Source organism: Mastigoproctus giganteus, chromosome 9 (assembly GCF_048544385.1).
Source record: "Mastigoproctus giganteus isolate SK-2022 chromosome 9, ASM4854438v1, whole genome shotgun sequence".
NCBI classification, from domain to species: domain Eukaryota; kingdom Metazoa; phylum Arthropoda; class Arachnida; order Uropygi; family Thelyphonidae; genus Mastigoproctus; species Mastigoproctus giganteus.
Genome location: NC_143583.1, coordinates 69,936,144 through 69,961,061, shown reverse-complemented (window position 1 = coordinate 69,961,061; position 24,918 = coordinate 69,936,144). Strand labels below are relative to the sequence as shown.

Below are 24,918 nucleotides of genomic sequence, written 5' to 3'. Positions count from 1 at the left end.
TTCTATTGGAATGAGCAGAAGCCTGAAAAACAAGATGCAGGATATTTCAGAGACTGCCTGGAGTCATTGCGGTACACATAAACAGATGGATTGTGTTAGGGTAACTAAGAATAAAAACAGGTGCATGTATACTTGCGTGTACACCAATGCTAGGAGTTTGGTAAATAAATTTGATGAATTTGAGGTATTGCTCAAAGCATCAAATGCGGATATTGTTGGGATATCAGAGACATGGTGTCGCACAGATATAAGGAATTCAGAACTGGAATTTGGGGAGTACAACGTCTACAGAAAGGATAGACAGGATAGGAAGGGAGGAGGGGTTATGTTATTAGTTAAGAAACATAAAATCCAAGGAAGTGAAGCTAGTCGATATCACTGGACAGTGCAGTGTAGAGTCTGTTTGGTGTGACATAAGCATTGGGAGATCAAAATTGAGAGTAGGAGTGTGCTATTGGCCTAACGACTCTGATGAGTATAATAAGAAACTGCACAGGGAAATAGAGTGGGCCAGTAAATCAGAGAGTGTTATAATGGGGGATTTTAATTTCTCAGATATTGACTGGAATTTGTGGTTGGTCACTCACACGCTAGCAAGGCTTTTGTGGATTTATTGCATGATTGTTTTCTACATCAGCATGTTCGGGAGGCAACTAGAGGGAGTAATACTCTTGATTTGATTATCAGCAGTGATTCTTCGTGCATTAAGAATCTGCAGATAAATGAACCACTAGGTGGCAGTGATCACAGTGTGCTGAAGCGGGATTTACTCAAAGAGATAACTACCATTAGGGGTAAAGGGAAGGGTTATTGCTTCCATAAAGGCGACTACGATGGTCTGAGACAGTACTTAAATTCTATACAGTGGGACCAACTGAAGATGTTACCAACAGCAAATTCAAAATGGGAAGCATTCAAAGAACTTATCTTGGAAGCTACTAGGCTTTACATACGAACTAAGAAATATTGTTCAAGGTTTAGGCTTAAATGGATGTCAGATGAACTAATGAGACACATGGCAGAGAAAAAAAATGTATGGGATACATATAAATTAACACGTGACACAGAAGCCTATGACAGATATAAGCTGGTCTGTAACCAAGTGACAAAGGAGGCAGGCAAAGGCAGATTATAAGAAATCTTTGGCAAAGGATGCAAAGAAAAACAGCAAAGAGTTCTTTACTCATGTAAACTCTAGAAGGAAGGGGATGAATCAGATTGGTCGACTTGATATCGATGGTTCAACTGTTGATCCTGCTCAGGTAGCTAACAAACTAAATGAATATTTTGCATCGACATTTACACATGAGGAGTTATTCAGCGAGGGGAATGAAAGAGGTATATTCAACTCTAGCAGTAAGCTAGAGAATCATGTAATAACTGAGAGGAAAGTGGAGGAGAAATTGTTGAAGATAAACATAATGCACCTGGGGCGAATGGGATCTATCCAGTTATATTAAAGGAGGCAGCAAAGGAAGTTGTTGTTGTTTGTTGTTTTGGTTTTTAGGATCATTAAGAACTAAGGCCACATTCCTCCGGGATATGCGGTGGTCATTCCGTCACCTTTCCGCATCCTCTGTATTTGGTGGTGACGGGCTCAAACCCAGTTCTAATCAAGAAGCGTGTGCTACGCACTGCTGCTCCTTCCCACCTGGCTATGGAGGTGCCCTCAAAGGAAGTAAGCAAACTCTTAGCCATAATTATGAGAGTTTCTTTGAACTCAGGGGAGGTACCCACAGACTGGAGTTGTGCAAATGTGACCCCAATTCACAAAGGAGGATCAAAGGCTGACACAAGTAATTATGGACCTGCGAGTTTAACTTCTGTTCCAGGAAAATTAATGGAGGCACTGGTTAAAGAAGCACTGCAGGATCATCTAGACAAGACTTCAGTTATAGCTCAGACACAGCATGGTTTTGTTAAGGGGAAGTTTTGCCTGAACAATTTGATTGGATACTATGATGCAATCATAAAAGAACTGGATGTAGGGAATAACTTTGATATTATATACTTGAATCTTAGAAAGGCTTTTGATACTGTTGCACATGGAAGACTGCTGCACAAATTGGAGCAGTGTGGCATTGGAGGCAAATTGCTGCTATGGATAAAGGGGTGGTTGAGGAGGAGAAGACAGAGTGGTAATCAATGGATACTGCTCATCGTGGACTAATGTTATTAGTGGAGTCCCTCAGGGTTCAGTGTTGGGTCCATTATTGTTTTCTGTATTTATAAATGATATTGATGATGGTATATCAAGCTTAATGTCCAAGTTTGCAGACGATACAAAGGTTGGCAGGGTTGTCAAGGACACTACTGACAGTATGCTGCTGCAACAGGATCTGGAAAGGTTGAGCAGATGGGCTGAGAGGTGGCAAATGAAGTTTAACATTGACAAATGTAAAGTACTACATATGGGAAACAGCAACCCCAGAGCAACGTATCAACTCTGTGGTACTACACTGACAGTGGTAGAGAATGAAAAGGACCTGGGGGTAATTGTGCAGGCAGATATGAAGTTCTCTGAGCAGTGCAGATGGGCTGCAAGAGTAGCTCATGGTGTCTTGTCAATGATATACAGGAATATTTCTAGCAGGGATAAGGAGGTGATTATTCCCTTGTATAAGGCAATGGTCAGGCCACACCTTGAGTACTGTATACAGGTCTAGAGGCCTCATTTCAAGAAGGATGTAGAGCTGCTGGAACGAGTACAGAGAAGGGCAACAAGATTAGTGAATGGAACAAAGGAGTGTTCTTACAAAGAAAGGCTTAAGTTTTGCAAATTACAGTGTCTGGAGAATAGGCACCAGCAAGGTGATCTGATTGAGGTGTATAAAGCCTTGAATGGTTTGAGCATGCTCAATGCTGATGGGATTCTTCCTCTTCCTCAGAATAATCACCTGAGAGGGCATAAATTCAAATTGAGGAAGGATAGATGTAGGATAGAAATGCGGTAATTTGCCTATAGCCAGCGGGTAGTTGGTTGGTGGAACAGACTTCATCCCTTGTCGTGGAAGTTGATAGCCTAAATAAATTTAAGGCTCAGCTGGACAGGTATTTTGAACGAATGGTGGGGTGAAGTGGAAGTGTTTTTTTTTTTTTTTTTTTTTTTTTTGGCTGATGCTGCATAAGCTTTCTTTCTTGCATCATATGCCTCTACTAATGCTAATGCATTCAGCAAGAGACTACACCGATACAAAGAGAGCTCCCAGAGGAAAATAAACTGAATCTTCGATGAGGACAAAAGAGCTTTCTACAGGAAACTGGGTGAAGATGCAAAAGCAGGATACAGACCACCTGAGAAAAAGATGATTGAGGAGTTCTGGGGAAATATCTGGAGCAGTGAAGTAAGACATAACAGCATACCACCCTGGATAGAAGTAGAATGGAAGAAAACCAAGGACATACAAGAGATGAGAGAGTGGGAGATTCGAGAAGAAGTAAAACAGTCGATCAGGAACACCCACAACTGGCATACCCCAGGAATCGATAACATCCACACCTACTGGTACAAGAAGCTCACCTGCACACACAAGCACCTAGCAGAGCAGTTCACTCGAATGATAAGGCACCCGGAGACAATCCCGAAGTTTCTCACCGAAGGAGTCACATATCTGAAGCCTAAAGACAAAGATACAAGAAACCCGACAAAGTACAGGCAAATCATCTGCCTCCCAACGATGTACAAGATCCTGACCAGCTGCATAACCAAGAAGATATCAGACCACTTAGAGAGTAGTCAGAACATAATGGCTGAACAGCAGAAAGGATGCAAGCAGAAGAGCAAAGGATGCAAGGAGCAATTAACCATAAATGCCACAATTATGGAGTAAGTCTTCAAGAAGCACTGGAACCTATACACGGCCTACATCGATTACTGCAAGACCTCCGACTCCGTACCTCATAGCTGGCTAATAGAGACCCTAAAGATCTACAAGGTCAATCCGATAGTGACAAACTTCCTAGGAACAACAATGGTGAAATGGAGTACCATTAAGGTCGAGAACATCACAAACAGGCCAAGCCCCATTAGAAGAGGAATCTTTCAGGTAGATGCTCTGAGCCCACTGTGGTTCTGTCTAGCACTCAACCCACTATCCACCATGCTTAATGGCAGCAAGTATGGATATAACCTTAAAGAAGGAAGAAAGAACCTGTACACCCTCACCCACCTGATGTACATGGATGACATCAAGCTCTACGCAGCAACCGAGAAGCAACTCCAGCAACTAATCCATATCACTGAAGAATTCAGCAAGGATATCAGGATGGAATTTTGTCTAGACAAATGCAAGACCCACACACTGCACCAGGGAAAATTGGTTGGCCAAAACTACCAGCTGCTGACTGTTAAAGAGATTGAAGCTATGACAGAAGGAGAGACCTATAAATACCTAGGGATGATGCAGGCTCAGCAGTTAGAACACAAGGAAATCAAGAAGTGCCTGACCGAAAAATATCACCAGAGACTCAGAAGCCTGCTAAAAGCAAAATTGAATGGAGGGAACACAGTTAAGGCGATAAACACCTATGCAGCCACAGTACTAATATACACTTTCGCGGTCATAGATTGGACTAACACTGATCTAGAAGATATCATGCAAAAGACAAGGACAATGATGACCAAGAGCTGCCAACACCACCCAAAGTCAGCAGTGGAGAGTCTAACAATAGCTCGGAAAAAGGGAGGAAGGGGCCTGATAGAGCAACAGAAAACAGCGATAGTTAACCTGAAGGATAACTTCGAGAACAACACCACACCACCAGGCCATAAGGAAGATAGATAAGTGGTACACCCCCACTCAACCTAAGCAAAGAGCCCCCTCCCACACAGATGGCACAAGAAATGAAGCTAGAAAGAAGGGCAAAGAAGACGCCATGCCAGACACTACAATGACCTCCATCAAGATCACATCGATAACATTGCTTCCAATGCACGGCTCACAAGGGTACACTCTTCCCCGAGACTGAAGGATTCATGCTGGCCATTCAAGGCCAGGTAATCAACACCAGAAACTATAGAAAAGAAAATACATCACAAAGGAGCCCGGAATGTCAGATGACACATGTCAACGATGCCACCTGGCTTCAGAAACGATCCAACACATCACCGTGGGGTGTAAGGTGATCACCCAGACTGAGCACACTCATAGACATGACCAGGTAGCCAGGATAATACATCAGAAATACCAGTTGACTAAAGAAAGTGTACCATACTACAAGTACGAACCCCAGGCATACTAGAGACCCAAACCCACAAACTGTATTGGGACCATGCCATAATAACGGATAAGACCACCGCACAACAGACCGGATATAACCCTTGTGGACAAGATGGAAAAGGCTACCTACCTGATTTATATAGTTGTGCCCAACATTAGCAATGTCCAGAAAACCTATGAGGAAAAAATGAGAAAGTGCACGAACCTGAGACATGAGGTCAAGGAGATGTGGCACATGCAAGAAGTATCGACCATCCTGATCATCGTGTCAACCACCGGTATGGTACCAAAGACCTTACATAGCAGACTAGCAGCAATAGGTCTCCCAGAAAACACCTAGAAGGAACTCCAAAAAGTCACAATCCTGAACACCTGTAGGATAATCAAAGATTTCCTCGACCAATAGTAACACCAGACATTACAACAACCCTGTGCACTTGGTAGCAGTACCCGTCACAGAGTGGAATCCCCCCAATATAATAGCAACAATAATAATAATCGGGGAAGTTAAAATCGCTCATTATAAGACACTCTGATTTACTGGCTAACTATGTCTGTATGAGTCATTAGGCCTATAACAAACTTGTATCCTCATTTTTGCCTTCCCAGTGCTTATTTCACACCAAACTGACTGAATATTGCACTGTCAACTAATATCAACTGGATGCACTGCCTTAGATTTTGTGTTTCTTAACTAACAGCTTAACCCCTCCTCCATTTTTATCCAGTCTATCCTTTCTGTACACAATGTACTCCCCAAATTCCAATTTTGCATTCCTCATGTATGTGTGACACCAAGTCTCTGATATCCCAACAATATCCACTTTTGATTTCCTGACTATCACTTCAAATTTCAAATTTATTTACTATACTCTTAGCATTGGTATACATGCAAGTATATATGCAACCGTTATTACTCTTAGTTGCCCTAATACAGCCTATGTATTTACTTGTTTCATGACGATTCTCTGCAATTGTTGAGATCCCCAGCAACTTGCTTTCCAGGCTGCTGCTCATTCCAATAGAAGCAGAGGAAGATTCACTTTGACCTCTGCCTGCGGCTACCATTAATCTATTAGTCTGTGAATCCCCTTAAGCTACCAGTTTTCTGACACACCTAACATTGTCTCAATAGTATCAGCAAATATTCTTGTGCCCAGTGTATTTAAGAGTATCCCATTCCACTAGAACAGAACAAATCTCTCCTGTTAACAAGCACAGATGAACGAGCATCTCGCGAATGAAGCTCTATTTATTACCACCATTTGATTTGTTGCCCATTACAGAGCCCACTAGTAGAATCAGTCGCTGTGATAAGTAACCTTCATCTATTGCACATGGTAGAGATAGAGTAGAATTTTGCTAGCCAAGACAAGGAGCTGGTTATCCCGTTGTACAAGGCAATAGTCAGGCCAGACCTTGAGTACTGCATACAGGTCTGGAGGCCTCATTTTAGGAAGGATGAGGAGTTGCTAGAATGGGTACAGAGAAGGGCAACAAGGCTGGTGAGGGGAACAAAGGGTGCTCTTACAAAGAAAAGCTTCATTTCGGTAAATTGCAGAATCTGGAGACTAGGCACAAGCGAGGTAATCTGATTGAGGTGGATAAGGGCTTGAATGGTTTGAGCGGATTCAATGCTGATGGGATTCTTCTGCTTGCTCAGATTAAGAACTTGAGGGGGCATAGATTCAAACTGAGGAAAGACAGTTGTAGAATGGTCCTTGAGGTTGTCACAGACATTCCCCCAGATATGCCAGACAAGCTGTACTTGCTACCTGGGAGTTTGAAACGCTGATGGAACTGATATTCGGGTGACACTCAAGTCAAGTGGACTCAATTTCGGCAAAGTCCAGACGGTCTGTGACAGCCAAATCCTCTGCTTGCACCTTCACGATGGTGGGACTTTTGATAATTCTGGGTATAACTTCCATGCACAAGTACATGGTTGGTGACCACCCAGGTGTGAACCAAAGTAAGCAGCGGTCGAGGTGTGGCACCCACACCACATGGAGGAATGCCGCCCCTCTATGTTACCAGGCAGTACTAGGTGGTAGATGACTCTCATCAACCAGTGCAATACCACCACTTTGCTTATTGGAGACTTGAAGTGGTGGAACCCATGTTTAGTCTCTAGAGCTAAGTTCCGGTCAACCCTTCCCTGTCTCTTCCATCATGTAGTATGATTGATGACTTTTGAGGTTATGATGAACATCATGGCGAGATCCAATATTCCTTACATTTCAAGGGTACTCTAAAATGGTGTTCGCAGGCCAGCCGTTAGTTAGTACAACAGACTGAACCTATTGGTAACTCTCTAGGAGGCTTCCAGATCAGCTAGTGTATAATCTTGCTACTTCTATTCTGCCAGATAGTGACTGGAGGGAGTCCGAGTAGTATGTATGCGGGGAGCATTGTCGAGGCCACGTTATGTCAAGAATCTGGGTATATTCTTACCATGTGTACGCCATATCCAAAAATTTCATTACTTCATACAGCATGTCCCACTCCCTTTTTCTTACTATTAAAATACACCATGAATTATCAAACTAATAGAGCAAGCTTATCTGCGCAAAGATCTAAACCTCCCAAGAACTTTCTAATTCATTTCACAAATATACGTGGTCTCAATTCTAATCTCAACGATGTTCATTTCTACTTGCAGTCTGCCCATGTACTTTTTCTGACAGAATCTCAATTATCGGTTGATTCAACTACTGCTCATCTCAGTTGCCCAAATTATTCGCTGTATGATTCCTTCATCGCCTCAAAGGTGGTACTTGTGCATATGTCCGTTCTGATATTCCCTGTAGAGACTTGGCAATTTTGAATCTCCTCTCTTTGATCTTCTCTGGCTTAAAATCCCTCTACCTCATTATGTCAAATTCATCTGTTGTCTCTACCGTTCTCCCAACTCCACAAATCACTTGGAGCTCTTTGACTTCTCTTTGCAACTTGACTTTCTCCAGTCAAACTTTGCTAACAGTGAGGTAATTTTCCTTGGTGATTTAAATGTTCACAACTCCAGCTGGCTTCCATTTCCTAGTCACACAGACCCAGCTGGTCGAGATGCTGAGGCTTTTGCAATTACTAATTACCTTGCATAGATTGTTCAATTACCTACAAGAATACCGGACAATCCTAATCATACAGCCAACACGCTTGATCTTTTTCTCACAAACAACCCTTCTAAGTACACGGTCGAAGTGAGAGGTCCTTTAGACACTTCAGATCACAACTTGGTGATTGTCTCTTCTCCAATGGAGCCTTTATCTCATGGCTATTCCCAAACACGTGTTGTTTGGCATTACAAGAATGCAAAATGGGATGACCTGCGAGATTTCTTTTCTTCTTTCCGTTGGTCAGATTACTATTTAAAAACTTCTGATGTCAACGTTTGCTTAGATCATGTCAGTGAAATTATTCTTGCAGGAATGGAATCCTTTATCACACACTCCACTTTAAAATCTCGTCCTTTATCTAAACCTTGGTTTTCCAATAAATGCGCTAAGGCCGTTCACAAGAGAAGAATGTTGCATATCATAATTGGCTTGTTTCTAATTCTTTAGTTTCATTTTCTGCCTACACCAAAGCTCGCAACAATTGTAAAACAGTTATTAATCAGTCCAAACTAGAGTTTGAACATGCTAAGAGTTGAAAACTTGCTTATTGCCCTAATGGTAGCCGAGCATTCTGGTCTCTTGCCAAAGCTATTGGCTGCAACTTTTGCCCATCTCTGCCCCCACCTCTGTCCAAACCAGATGGTTCTGTTGTCACTTCAGCCAAGGATAAAGCTGACCTGCTAGCATCCCATTTTTCTTCCAGCTCATGTATTAATGATCTTGGTAAAACACCTCACACCATTCCCAACACACTCCATTCAATGCCTCCTGTGGTGTTCCATCAATAGGATGTCAGAAGGATTTTGACAAATCTTGATGCTAAGAAAGCTCCAGGTCCTGAAGGTATTTCTCCAATTGTTCTCAAAACCTGTGTTCCTGAACTTACTCCTATTCTTTGCCCCCTTTTTTCACTTTCTTATTCCAAAGGTGTTTTTCCTTCTGCTTGGAAATTTGCTCATATCCATCCAGTTCCTAAAAAGGGTGACAAATTCCTCCCATCCAATTATTGTCCCATTGCAATTAGTTCTACTCTTTATAAAGTAATGGAGAAATCAATTAACCGCCAACTCTTAAACTACCTAGAAACCTTCCGTCTGATCAACGATCGCCAGTATGGATTCCGTCAGTGTCGATCTACTGGTGATATTCTGGCTTATGTTAACCATTTATGGACTAATTCAATGGACTAATTCGGTGAAACACAAGTAGTTGCTCTTGACATCTCAAAGGTTTTCGATCGTGTTTGGCATAAAGGTCTTCTAAACAAGCTTCCATCTTATGGTTTGCCAACTGCTTTTAGTAATTGGTTATCCAGTTTTCTCTCTGATTGCTCACTGAGGGTGATGGTAGATGGCTCTCTGTCTTCTACCTTCTCCACTAATGCCGGTGTCCCCCAAGGTTCAGTTCTTTCCCCCACTCTTTTCCTCTTGTATATTAATGATCTTCTTCCATTGACTGGAAATCCTATCCATATTGCCGATGATAGCACATTGCATTCTACTTTCCATTTTGAGAAACCTTACCCTGCTCAATCAGCTTCAACTTCTCGAAAATCTGCTACCAATTCCTTAAATGCCGATCTTCAGGTAATTCTCCAGTGGAGCAAAGACAACTTAGTTGATTTCAACCATTCTAAAACTCAGTCTTGTCTTATATCTCACAAAAAGGATTCTTCTGCTCCTATGCTTATCTTTAGTGACACTCCGATTTCTAGGCAAAATGATATTCTCTTTTGGGTATTGCCCTGACTTCTAATCTGTCTCTTGGCACAAGCACATTACAAATATTGCTTCCTCTGCATCTAAAAAAAAAAAAAAAAAAAAAAAAAAATTTGTTTTCTCTTTCGCTCTCGACATTACTTTTCTTCCAAACAGTTGCTCACTCTGTATAAATCGCAAATCTGCCCTGCCATGTAATATTGTTTCCACACCACCCCAGTGTGGGCATTGGGGTGGTGCCCCCAAAACCTCTCTCAGGCTTCTTGATTCCATTCAGAAGAGGGCAGTTAGGTTAATTAAAGATTCATCTTTAAAAGTCTCTCCACTCGCTGTCTCATAGACGTACTGTTTCTGCTGCATGCCTCTTCTACAGATACTTCCATGGGCACTGTTTATCTGAATTGGCTTCTATAATTCCCACTCTCTCTTTCAAAACAGTCCGAACACGTGCCGCCACCAGTCAACATCCATTTACCGTCCAACTTCAAACTCACAGAACCAACTTTTCATCTTCCTCGTTTATTCATTCAACTGCCGTTTTCTGGAACAACCTTCCTTCATACGTATTTCCTGAAAATTACAGTCAACAGAAGTTCAAGTCCAATGTGAACAAATATCTTCTTTCATCTTCTCAACCTCCAACCCAAGCACTATAGTACTAAGTACTATAGGTTCTAATACCTCTCGTGTTTGGGGTTTACATAAAAAAAAAAAAAAAAAGAATAGATGGGTGGGAGTTTTCCTTTAGTCAACAGGTAGTTAATTGCTGGAACAGACTTCCGTCATTGTTGTTGTGGAAATTGATAGCTTAATCAAATTTAATGCTGAACAAGACAAACATTTGGAGTGACCGGATGGGAGAAATAGGAAGTTTTTTTTTTTTTTTTTTTTTGTGGTTGCTGTATAAGCTTGCTTTCTTGCATCATATGCCTCAACTAATGCTAAAAAAAACAATAACAAAAGCAGACGAAATTACTGCTGATATTTGCACCATCATATCAGGTTGATGAGAAATTATACTGTTCACATATCCATGCAAGTCTCAGACATTTGAACAACTGATGCAACATTATAATGCATCTCATTTCAATGTGTTTAATGTATTTTGAATATATTTTTTTACTCAACTATTGAGATATGGCATATCAAAGTGTTTATACATAATTTTGATTCACCGCATTTTTCTATTATTATATATACGGAGGGAGGGGAAACGGAGGAAAGCTTAAAAAAACAGACAAGTAACTTAAGTTACTTAGAAGAGGGGTGGGTGGGAATGCTGAACAAGAATACCTGCGATTCTTGGCACATTCTTATAAACAGCAAGCAGCAGAAACTTTCCTTCTGTGCAGTAATGTAAAAATTCCATTATTAAAAAAAAAAAAAAAAAAAGAAACATATTTAACAAAAACTAAAAACAATGCCAGATAAATCTTAAGTGTTTGAAAATAATATGAACATTTTGACTTAACAGTGAAAAAAATTTTTTTTTCTCCAAACCTAAAACCAAGAAATCTTACCTTCCAAGTTAAACCTAAGCCCCCAACGTTCTGCTTTTTGCTGAAGCCATGATTTCTCAGCCTCCAAAGAGGCCTTCCCTATAATATAATAGAATTCCATAGTCCTATTTAGTTGATTATATATAGTAAAATGAGCATCACAGGTATTCCTGTACACTTAACAAATGTATTTTTATGTTTTGTTTACAAAAATCATCAAGGAAACAAACTGTTAAAAAAATTTTTTAACATGCATAACATAACCAAATATTATTTACCTAATCAAACTGATTTAGCTACATTTTTAGTTAGTCATGCAAAGTTTAATATAATTCTGAAACTGCAGTATGTTAAATACTTATGAAACACAGATAAAATTCTGAAATAACATAAATCTAACACACTTTTTTTATTCATTTCAGGGAAATTACAAATTTCCATGAGGTCCATGCTATATTAACGGACACATATTTAATATTTTTTGTGGGAATGGGAAGTAATACTATTTAAGTAGTGTACACTTGACTGAATATATGTGAGTCCTCTACTCTGTCTGTCCAACTTAACTTTCTCCTATTTTCAAAAACGCCTGCATATGACATTGTTCAAGAGTTCAATACCTAACATATTGAATAACATATATATTTTTTAAACTGGTAAATCAAATTTTACAAATTTTTTAATAAAATTCAGTATTCATTTTGCAAGAACAGTTTTTAAAATGTTAATATAGCGAAACAACAAGTTTTTTGCAAAACAAATTACATGACTACTCAAAAAAATTATGTACTGTATATGAAATAATCTAGTGTTTGATTTTAGTTACCTTTTTTTTTTGGACCACCTTTGGTATTTATTGGTAAACCTTATTTAAAGGAAAACTGATGAATCACTCAATTTCCCACCAAGTATACTTTGAGATGCAAAAGAAACCTGATATTTACTCACAAGCAGGCAATTTTTATAACATAATGAAGCATACACAGCCCATCCCAGCATACAGTCAAGTACCTTAAAGTGTATAAGGAATGCACAGCAATATTTTTTAACTCTGATAAGTATTACTCAAAGATGTAAAAAAAAAAAAAAAAATTTTTTTTTTTCTTACAATTCTTACGTTCACTTCAAATTATATTTGGCAATAATGGCAAAAAAAAAAAAAAAGAGATGCTTTTAGACACACATACAAAATAATACCTGCAAATGCAAACATAGCAATTTTATAACATTATTTTTTGGATAGATTTTATACAATTTTGTTTAGAGAAATTGTTTCCTGTATTAATGAGTCCTGAGAGTTATGAAATGAATGTTTTGACACAAAGTTATGAAATCTATTTAAATATAATCTAATATAAGCAGTCGCATGCATGTTGATTTCCTTGCAGATAATGTTTCGTCTTTATGTGAATGCTGGTAGAAAAATTGAGTAAAAATACCAATTTGTGTAGCCTTTAATTTTAAATTGAAGGCAAGCTACTTTAATAAGTTCTAATATTAAAGCTGTATTTGTTACCCAACAAAAGTGTGTCAACGTTTGTAAGGCTAACTACTGTTGGCTATATTAATAATACTATAGGCTATATTAATAAATTTAATTTCACATAACGGAAAATTTTATTCTTTTTACCTTTTTATAGAATGGGATATTGACAATGGGATGCATTTTGATTACTTTTTTTTTTTTTTTATCAAAAATATTTTATACCAAAGACAGGCATTTAAAATTAAATTTGTTCATTATTTGGTTTAATATACTTAGTGGCCACTGATATATAATTCCCCCATACAGAATGAGCTGTACCCTGTTGACCACATGACTTTGCTACATGATAACGTGTGCAACAGCATTTGTGAACTGGTAATTATACTTATACCTGGTAATTATAAGAAAATGCTATGATTTCTTGGAAACTGAAAGATGACTGAAGGGAAGGTGTAGTCATCTACCCATTCTCTTTCTAAGACAGCATGTTTAACCCAGTGGATGCACAGCATGTAAACAGAGTGGAATGTTCATAACAAGTCCATAATTTAGCCTTAAGATGGAGAAAAATTAATGTCTCAGAAGAGTCTAACATTGGCTATTGATTTCTTGGGAAGCAGCAGGAAAACACATTACACAATTAAGGTTAATTATGAAGGCATCACTTTACTCTGGAGACATTGCTTTGGATTTAAAATTGCAATGTATCACCAACACAAAGGCTGGCCTAGAGTGAAGTGTGTAACTGCTGACAATAGATTTTCCATTCTTAATGCTGCTGTATTTCATTCTTAATCATTGCATCCATAATTTTCCCTACCACTGAAGTCAGACTTCAATGGTAGAGAAAATCATGGAGGCAATCATTATGTTTTAGTAGTACTAGTAGTGGCTTGGTAGTACTAGTAATTACCCCCAGGTCCTTTTCATTTTCCACTACCCTACAGCATCAGCAAAAAAGAACAAAAAAAGAACGCATTTTACCTATTCATCCTCTCCAATAGTTTGACTAGTTTTTCTTTAAATTAATTCAAACCACTCACTTCCACAATAATGGATGGAAGCTTGTTTCAGCAATCAACCCCTGTTGTCTGAAAGCAAACTTCCACACATCTATTCTGCAACCATTCTTCCTAAATTTGAATTTATCCCCTCATGTGCATAGTCTGAGCAAGAGGAAGAATCCCATTTACAATGAGTTTACTCAAGCCATTCAAAGCCTTAAACACCTTAATCAGATCACCTCACAGGTACCTAGTAACCAGATGCTGCAATTTGCAGAACTGAAGCCTTTCTTGGTAAGAGCACCCCTTTGTTCCCCTCACCAATCTTGTTGCCCTTCTCTATACCCATTCCAGCATCTCTCCATCCTTCTTAAAATGAGCTCTCCAGACCTGTATGCAGAACTCAAGATGTGGCCTGATCGTTGCCCTATACAATGGGATAATCATCTCCTTATCTCTGATAGCAAAATTCCTGTATATCATGGACAAAACCCCATGAGCTGTCCTGACAGCTTGTCTGCACTGCTCAGAGAACTTCTTATCTGACTGCACAAATTACCCCCATGTCCTTTTCATTTTCCACTACCCTGAGCATAGTACGATACAGTTGGTACGTTACTCTGGGATTACTGCTATCCATGTGCATTACCTTGCATTTGTCAATGTTATATTTCAATTGCCATTTTTGCAGCCCATCTGCCTAATTTTTCTAGATCTTGTTGCAGCAACATACTTTCATTAACCACCCTGCCAACCTTTGTATCATCTGCAAACTTAAACATTAAAGCCTGATATATCTTCCTCAATACCATTAATAAATATTGAAAACAATGTGCCCAGCACCAAACTCTGTGGAACTTCACTAATAAAATTAGTGCATAAAGAGCTTGCTGTTTGTTGTTTGGTTTTTAGGAGCATTAGCAACTAAGGCCATATTGCTCCGGGAATATGCGGTGGTCATTCCCTGACCTTTCCGCATCCTCCATATTTGGTGGTGACGGGCTCAAACCCCGGTCTAATCAAGAAGTGTGTGCTACGCACTGCTGCTCCTTCCCACCTGGCTACGGAGGCACTACATAAAGAGCAGTGTCCACTATCTCCTCCCTCTCAACCATCCCTTTATCCAGAGCAGTAACTTGCCCTTAATGCCACATTGCTCCAATTTGTACAGCAGTCTTTCACGTGTATCAGTATCAAAAGTATTCCTGAATCAAAAGTATATTATATCAAAATTATTTTCTGCATCTTTGTCACTGGATCATAGTGTCCAATTAAATTGGTTAGACAAGATCTCCTCTTAACGAAATTTACTGAAGTAAAACTGCACCACTTCTTTAACCAGTGACTCTATTATGTTCCTGGAACAGAATTTAAGCTATTGGCCTGTAATTACTCTGTAAACCTCCTTTGTGAATTGGGAATACATTCACACATCACTCTGCAGGGACCTTCCCTGAATCAAAGATGCTCTCATAATTATGGCTACGGGTTTGCTTACCTTCTTTGCTGCCTTCCTTAATATACTTGGATAGATCCAACCACTCCAGGTGCCTTTTTTATGTTTATTAACTTCAACAATTTCTCTTCTACTTCCCTCTCAGTTATTATAAAATCATTTAGTTCCCTGTTAAGAGTTTGATAAACTCTTAACAGGGAACTTCTGGCATCCATTTTGCTAAAAAATTTCTCGTTTGGAATGAAAATTCAAAATACCTCTTCACAGTTTGTCAGCAATCTAACAAAGAATGTGATACAGGATCACTTAGATAAAAGTGGAATTCTGAATGAAACAAAGCATGATTTTGTTAGGGGAAAGTCATTTTTAACTAACCTGGTTCACTATTTTGGCAGAGTTACTCAAGGGCTGGATGAAGAATACAATTTTGACATTTTACTCAGATTTCAGCAAAGCATTTGACTCAGACCCACATGAGAGGTTACTGTACAAGCTGGAACCACAGGAATAATCATTAGGTGGATTGCAGGATTGCTGTAGGGCAGTTAGTTGGAATTGTGATTAATGGTTACTCTTCCGATTTGGAGGTAATGATTAAATATAGTAATATAAGAAGTGGGGGTCCCCAAGGATCAGTAGACTGTGGCTGTTTTGATATTCCCAAGTAATATCAATGAAGCAATACATGTGAAGTCAAAATTTTCAGATGATGTCATGATTGGTAGAGTAGTTAATGATCAAAATCACCTGTGATGCAAAATAAGTATGGTGAGTATAATGCATAAAAAAAGGAACAGGAGGTGAGGAGGAATAATGCTCTTGGTTAAGAAGCATATGAAATATAAGGCAGAGTACCAAGATGTGGGTGACCAATGCAATGTTCAGTCATTTTGGCATGACATAAGCACAGGGAAAAGTAAGATTAGAATAGGATCTGCTTTAAACCAAATGGCTGTGATGTGTATAATGAACAACTATACAGGCAGTTAGAGCATACCAGCAGATTGCAAATGTCATAATGGGGAAGGGGATTTAACTTTCCTGATATTGACTGGAATTTGTGGAATGGTCGCTGAATGGTCAGTGACAACTCTAGAGAGTTGTCACTGACAACTCTAGAGAGGAACATTGAGGAAATACCATATGGTATCTTACAGCTTATAGTAGAACTTGATTAATTGTAAGAGCATTAGTAATGATGCAAGCTTATAACAGCATCAGCAGGGAGGATCCAACACTTCCCATTTCATCTGTCTAACCCCTCTAACAGTTTTAGTTCTTGCTTGAATTTATTCAAGGACAATCCAATCATCCACCATCTGATTGAAGGCAAATTTCAGCAGATGTGTGTGTTAGTCTCAGCAAGAGGAAGGATTTCATTCAGCATTCAACTTACTCAATCCATTAAAAGCTTTAAACATTTCAATCAGATCTCCTTGCAGGTGCCTAGACTCCAGATGCTGCAATTTGCAGAACAAGCCTTTCTTGTTAAGAGCATCCTTTTTCTCCCCTCCAAATCTTGTTGCACTTCGCTGCACCTGCTGCAATGGATCCATGTCCTTCCTAAAAAATGCTTCCAAACCTGTATGCAATGATCAAGATGTGGCCTACCCATTGCCTTATATAATGCAATAACCACCTTATCCCAGCTGGCAAGTTTCCCGTATATTATTAACAAAACCACATGAGCTGTCCTGGCGGCCTGTCTGAACAACTCAATTTCAAATCTGACTGCACAGTTACCCCAGGTCTTTTTCATTCTCTACTATGGTGAGTGTGGTACTACACAGCTGGTACATTAACCTAGGATTATTGCTCCTTGCATATGGCAACTTGTATTTGTCACTATTAAATTTCAATTGCAACTTTGCAGCCCATCTGCCTAAATTGTTTTGATCTTCAACCTTTATATCATCTGCAAATTTAGATATTAAGCCTGACATGTCATCATCAGTATCATTAAGAAATATAGAAAACAACAATGGGTCCAGTAGAGAACTGTAACGGATTCTGCTAATAACATTAGTCTAAGAAGTGGCTATTGATAACCACTCTGTCTTCTCCCACTGAACCATCCACTTATCAGCAGCAGTCTTATGTACGACACTAGCCAGCGGGTAGTTGATTGCTGAAACTAACTTCCATCTGTTATTGTGGAAGTTGATAGCTTAAATAAATTTAAGGCAGAACTAGACAAACATTTGGAACAAATGGATCAGTGAAATGGAAAGGTTTTTTTTTTTTTTTTTTTTTTGGCTGATGCTGCATAAGCTTGCTTTCTTGCATCATAAGCCTCTACTAATGCTATCAAAAGCTTTTTTCTGAAATATAAATTATACGATGTCAAAATTTTTTGCATCCAGTTCCTTTGTTACTCCATCATAGTGTCCAATATGATTAGTCAGACAAGATCGTCCCTTAACAAATCCATGATGAGACTATAGTATAACATAATGCACTCCTGTCTTGATGGTCCTCTACTTCAATAACTCCAATATTTCTGCTGGAACAGAAGTAAAGCTAACATGTATGTAGTTACTCATGTCGCCCTCTGACATGAGAAATTAGATACTAAATGGGTGATATAAGTAATGAGACCCCCTTTTGTAAATTGGAGAAGCATTAGCACACTGAATCCAATGATGCTATGATAATCAAGGCTAAAGGCTTGCTTACCTCCTTTACTGTCTCCTTTAATATAACTGTATCGATCCCACCCATTCCCAGTGCTTTTTTTTAGATTTCTTTTTAATTTCTCCTCCACTTTACTCTCGGTTATCACGACATCATTTAGCATCCTGTTAGAATTTGATGTACTTCTGGCATTCATCACTAAACTAAAAAAAATTCTTGTGTGTTAATGCAGATGCAAAATACCTTCACAGTTTGTCAGCAACTTGAGCAGGATCACTGAATAGTTAAACCATTCATATCTAGTGGACAAATTCATTACAAGAAACATCTTATAATCTACCTTAGCTTGCTTAATCTCATTTTTGACTTGATTACAGAATAGTTTATATCCACAACAGGCTTCCACATCAATTGATAAGTTATGTATGCCATGGATTTCTCTTCTCTTCCACAAGCCTCATCGTTTCATGTGACATCTATTTGGATCTAAACAGTATCTCTTGGTTGGTATAAAAAGCCCAGTAGCTTCTACAATTACATCCTTCAATGCTTCTTCTACAGGGATGGGATACACTTAAACAGAAAAGGTGCAAGAATATTGAATAGTGGAATGCTACTAGGCTTTACATACCAACTAAGAAATACTGTTCAAGGTTTAGGCCTAAATGATGTCAGATGAACTAATGAGACACATGGAAGAGAAGAAAAATGCATGGGATACATATAAATTAATGGGTGACATGGAAGCCTATGATAGATATAAGCTGATCTGTAACCAAGTTACAAATGAGGTTAGGCAGGTGAAGGCAGATTACGAGAAATATTTGGCAAAGGATGCAAAGAAAAACAACAAAGAGTTCTTTACTTATGTAAACTCTAGAAGGAAGGGGATGAAACAGATTGGTCCACTTGATATCGATGGTTCAACTGTTGATGATCCTGCTCAGGTAGCTAACAAACTAAATGAATATTTTGCATCGACAATTCACACATGAGGAGTTATTCAGCGAGGGGAATGCCAGAGGTGTATTCAACTCTGGCAGTAAGCTAGATAATCTTGTAATAACTGAGAGTAAAGTGGAGGAGAAATTGTTGATGATAAACACAAGAAAGGCACCTGGGTGGATGGGATCTATCCAGTTATATTAAAGGAGGCAGCAAAGGAAGTAAGCAAAACCTTAGCCATAATTATGAGAGCTTCTTTGGACTTGGGGGGGGGGGGGTCCCCATGGACTGGAGATGTGCAAATGTGACCCCAATTCACAAAGGAGGATCAAAGGCTGACACAAGTAATTATAGACCTGTGAGTTTAACTTCTGTTCCAGGAAAATTAATCGAAGCACTGCAGGATCATCTAGACAAGACTTCACTTATAGCTTGGACACAGCATGGTTTTTTTAAGGGTTTGATTTGGTAGTTGTTGGCGCATCGGCTTCTGTGGCCATATTGCACCTCCCAAGGTTTTTGCAGTACTTTGATCCAAGCCCGAGGCGGGAATCGAACCCGCGACCTTTGGGTTGCCGGGCATTTTTTTAAGGGAAAGTCTTGCCTGACCAATCTGATTGGATACTATGATGCAGTCATAAAAGAACTGGATGTAGAGAATAACTTTGATATTATATACTTGAATCTTAGAAAGGCTTTTGATACTGTTGCACATGGAAGACTGCTGCACAAATTGGAGCAGTGTGGCATTGGAGCCAAATTGCTGCTATGGATAAAGGGGTGGTTGCGGGGGAGAAGACAGTGGTAATCAATGGATACTGCTCATCGTGGACTAATGTTATTAGTGGAGTCCCTCAGGGTTCAGTGTTGGGTCCATTATTGTTTTCTGTATTTATAAATGATATTGATGATGGTATATCAAGCTTAATGTCCAAGTTTGCAGACGATACAAAGATTGGCAGGGTTGTTAAGGACACTACTGACGCTATGCTGCTGCAACAGGATCTGGAAAGTTGAGCAGATGGGCTGAGAGGCGGCAAATGAAGTTTAACATTGACAAATGTAAAGTACTACATATGGGAAACAGCAACCCCAGAGCAACGTATCAACTCTGTGCTACTACACTGACAGTGGTAGAGAATGAAGAGGACCTGGGGGTTATTGTGCAGGCAGATATGAAGTTTTCTGAGCAGTGCAGACGAGCTGCAAGTGTAGCTCATAGTGTCTTGTCAATGATATACAGGAATTTTTCTAGCAGGGATAAGGATGTGATTATTCCCTTGTATAAGGCAATGGTCAGGCCACACCTCGAGTACTGTATACAGGTCTAGAGGCCTCATTTCAAGAATGATATAGAGCTGCTGGAATGAGTACAGAGAAGGGCAACAAGATTAGTGAATGGAACAAATTGGTACTCTTACAAAGAAAGGCTTAAGTTTTGCAAATTACAGTGTCTGGAGACTAGGTACCGATGAGGTGATCTGATAGAGGTGTATAAAGCCTTGAATGGTTTGAGCATGCTCAATGCTGATGGGATTCTTCCTCTTGCTCAGAATAATCACCTGAGAGGGCATAAATTCAGATTGAGGAAAGACAGATGTAGGATAGATGTGTGGAAATTTGACTTTAGCCAGCGGGTAGTTGGTTGGTGGAACGGACTTCCATCCCTTGTTGTGGAAGTTGATATCCTAAATAATTTTAAGGCTCAGCTGGACAGGTATTTCGAATGAACGGAGGGGTGAAATGGAAGTGTTGTTTTTTTTTTTTTTTTTTTTTTGGCTGATGCTGTATAAGCTTGCTTTATTGCATCATATGCCTCTACTAATGCTAATGCTTCCTATTTAGTACTGGCTATTGATAACTTCATTAGTTGGTCCTATTGCAGTGGTGTGCAAACTGTGGGGGGCAGTGGCAATTTAAAATTATTTTTTGTGTACATAAAAGCTAAAAAAACTGTTGTTAAAATTACTTTTTTCAACACCGTAGATGTAGAGACCTTGCTACTCGAAGTTTGATATATGAATGAACCCTACTGCCACTATTTTTTTAGGGTAATGTTCTTTATTATTGTCCGCTTCGTGAGTACTCTTTAATTTGCTCTTTGGTTAAGGACACACACAGAAAGCAGCTGACTAGTGTGCCTTCTCAGTATGTATTAATACTTCAGTACACTTACTGAACGGTAATCTCTTTAGATCTTAATTCCTGTTTCCTACAGCCCAAATTGTCAAATTTCCTTTATTGCCTAAAGGCTAGAGGTGCGAATATGTGGTGGTAGTAAATATTTTACATAGCAAGTCTGTTGCACACACACCTTATTCTGCTTCACAATTCAGTGTTTTCACTGAATTGTGAAGCATCTTGTATGTGTTTTTCATTCTTTTGCTACTTTTCCACTTTTTAAATTGCTCGTTTCATGTTATCATTGTTTTTAAGAAGAAGAAAAAAATCATATATTTTACCCTTTAAACCATTTGTTCCAATTACCCGTGGACAATTGTGTAATTAGAACAAAACAGCCAAGTGACGACAATAATGTTGCAACAGATACTTTAAGCTAATAAGGTAAGAAATATATCATGTGAAAATTTGGACACTAATGTTATTTCAAATTTAGTGCAACAACCAATTTTTGGTAGAGAGTCCTCGTATTCCAAATCAAAAAGAATGAAAAGGAACAGAACATATCAAGAATAACAGGAGGTTAGCCTGTGCAGACATTGCTCCTTAAAGCTCTTCAAACAGAGAAGTTTTTCCTGATTTATTTTCTGCTTTATTAGTTTAAATTGTCATATTAACTTATTTTCTAGAGTAGCTTTATATTCCTAGTTACGATACTTAGTTTAAAGTTTAACTTAGACAGAGATTTCGTAGATATTACTTAGTATCGGTAACGGTATCAAATCCACGTGTCACAAATTGAACGAGAGGTCTTTTAACCAAATTTAGTCGATTTATTAACCAATTGTTATATCAAATTATCTTCTATAAGTAGATTATAGACCTAGTCAGGATCCTTAGTTTATTCTAAATTGAGATAGCGAGATTTCGAAGCTAATCAATACTTACGAGTCCGTAGAAATACCGTTCGTGAATTCCCGCCATTTTTACACGATAGCATAAGCTTAGTGTAGTATACTGCATAATATAATATTGTCAATTAGATTGTATTTTTAACTCTATAAATATATATAACGACTTAATCGTAACAAATAATTAATACATAACTATAGTGGTACACGTGATACGGAAGTTGTATAAAGGGAACACTAGATACCGAAAAAAAAAAAAATATATATATATATATATATATATATATATAACATTAGTAAATTGATAAGAGGAGTTTACCTCAATATAGTACGTGGAACACTTCCGTATGATACCCTCCAGAAATTAAAACGGAAAAAACGAAAAAATCGACAACTTACCGGTACATTAAAGTAAAATATAAATAATTAAAGTGAAATATAAATAATTAAATAATCAATTTAACACAATTCAAAATCAATTCAAATTAACGCAATTAAAAGAATCTAACGAAAATATTCAAAACGATTTTTCAAAAATCGTTTTGAATATTTTCGTTAGATTCTTTTAATTGCGTTAATTTGAATTGATTTTGAATTGTGTTAAATTGATTATTTAATTATTTATATTTCACTTTAATTATTTATATTTTACTTTAATGTACCGGTAAGTTGTCGATTTTTTCGTTTTTTCCGTTTTAATTTCTGGAGGGTATCATACGGAAGTGTTCCATGTACTATATTGAGGTAAACTCCTCTTATCAATTTACTAATATTATTACCAACGTAGAACATATTGAGTAATACAGCTCTGATTCATACTATATATATATAACATAACTGTTTTGGGATATAACTTAAGGATTTAATTTTTGTTTTAAATTTTATTGAATTAAATTGGAATCATGACTCTGACCAGAGCAGCAAAGCAAAAGGCTCAAGCTAATGGGAGTGCTGTGGTTCAGGGGAGAACTGAGGGGGGCAGTTGCCCTCTGAATCACAGTCTATTAAAATGCACTGTTTGCTTGATGTTTGCGGAGCAGTCGGGTACGGGACATGATACTGCCAAGGGGGATGTCTTTGTGTGTGCACGATGTAAGGAGTGCAAGGAAATCAGGCGACAACTCAGCGTTGTTATGGGCCTTTATGAGACCTTGAAGGACAGGGTGGATGCCCTCGAAGGAAATAAATTGAGGGGCCCATCAAGCTCTCAGCTGCCCACATCAACGCCAGAGCTTGCACTTGGTCATCAGGCAACACAGGGGCAGCCCCCTAGGCAGAATGCGCTGGTCCCACAGGAACTAGTAGTTGTTGGTGACTCTATTGTCAGGGAAACGGGGAACATGCTTTGTAAAAAGGATAGGTGGAATAGGACCAGGGTATGTCTGCCAGGGGTAAAGGTTGATGACGTTGTAGAGCGGATATCATCTTTTAAGGGCACGAAAGGTGATATAGTTGTACACGTTGGCACTAATGATATTAAGAGTAGGAGACCGGCGGAATTACTTAGCAAGTACAGGTCACTGTTGAAAAAAAGCCGTGAATTAGGGTTGAACTTGAAAGTGTCTGCAATTCTGCCCAGACACGATAGGAGGGAGTATATGATGAGAGCCTTGTCGATCAATTCGGCCCTGGAGGGATTGTGCAAGGCTCAAGGGGTAGAATTTTTTTCAGCCTGGACTGTACTTGTTAACAGGAGAGATTGCTTCTACAGGGATGGGATACACTTAAATAGAAAGGGTGCAAGAATTTTTGCTGATGCTGTTGAGGCAGTGTTAGGTGGGTCGGAAAACTGCTAGTTGGGGGGGATACAAGGACTAATAGATTAACAGTAGCCACTGGCAGAGGTGGAAGTGATTCTTGCACTGCTTCTATTCAAATGAGCAGAAGTCTGAAAAACAAGATGCAGGATATTTCAGAGACTGCTGGTAGTCATTGCGTTACAAGTAAACACATGGGTTGTGTTAGGGTAGCCAAGAATAGAAACAGGTGCATGTATACCTGCGTGTACACCAATGCTAGGAGTTTGGTAAATAAATTTGATGAATTTGAGGTATTGCTCAAAACATCAAAGGCAGATATTGTTGGGATATCAGAGACGTGGTGTCACACAGATATAAGTAATGCGGAACTGGAATTTGGAGAATACAATGTATATAGAAAGGATAGACAGGACAGGAGGGGAGGAGGGGTTATGCTATTAATTAAGAAACACAAAGTCAAAAGAAGTGAAGCCAGTTGACATCGATGGACAGGGCAGTGTCGAGTCAGTTTGGTGTGACATAAGCATAGGGAAATCAAAATTGAGAGTAGGAGTGTGCTATAGGCCTAATGACTCTGATGAGTATAATAATATATTGTACAGGGAAATAGAGTGGGCCAGTAAATCAGAGAGTCTTATAATGGGGGATTTTAATTTCCCAGATATTGACTGGAATTTGTGGGTTGGTCACTCGCACACTAGCAAGGCTTTTGTGGATTTATTGGATGATTGTTTTCTACATCAGCATGTTCGTGAGGCAACAAGAGGGAGCAATACTCTTGATCTGATTATCAGTAGTGATTCTTCATGCATTAAGAACCTGCAGATAAATGAACCACTAGGTGGCAGTGATCACAGTGTGTTGAAGTGGGATTTACTCAAGGAGGTAACTACCATCAGAGGTAAAGGGAAGGGTTTTTGTTTTCGTAAAGGCGACTATGATGGTCTGAGACAGTATTTAAATTCTATACAGTGGGACCAACTGATGATGTTACCAACAGCAAACTCAAAATGGGAAGCATTCAAGGAACTAATCTTGGTGGCTAC

The 24,918-nt window shown here is 38.9% G+C and overlaps 1 protein-coding gene across 1 annotated transcript in view; it reads right to left on the bottom strand.

The window, feature by feature from the left end:
• Nucleotides 1–24,918, bottom strand: part of RhoGAP71E (Rho GTPase activating protein at 71E) — a 358,970-nt gene that overhangs the window by 121,978 nt on the left and 212,074 nt on the right. The window contains exons 8-9 of the mRNA XM_090381175.1: nucleotides 11,591–11,654; nucleotides 8,994–9,018 (exon numbers count right to left, since the gene is read on the bottom strand). Of these exons, the coding sequence (XP_090237301.1) occupies nucleotides 8,994–9,018; nucleotides 11,591–11,654 (89 nt within the window). The remainder of the gene's footprint in view (nucleotides 1–8,993; nucleotides 9,019–11,590; nucleotides 11,655–24,918) is intronic.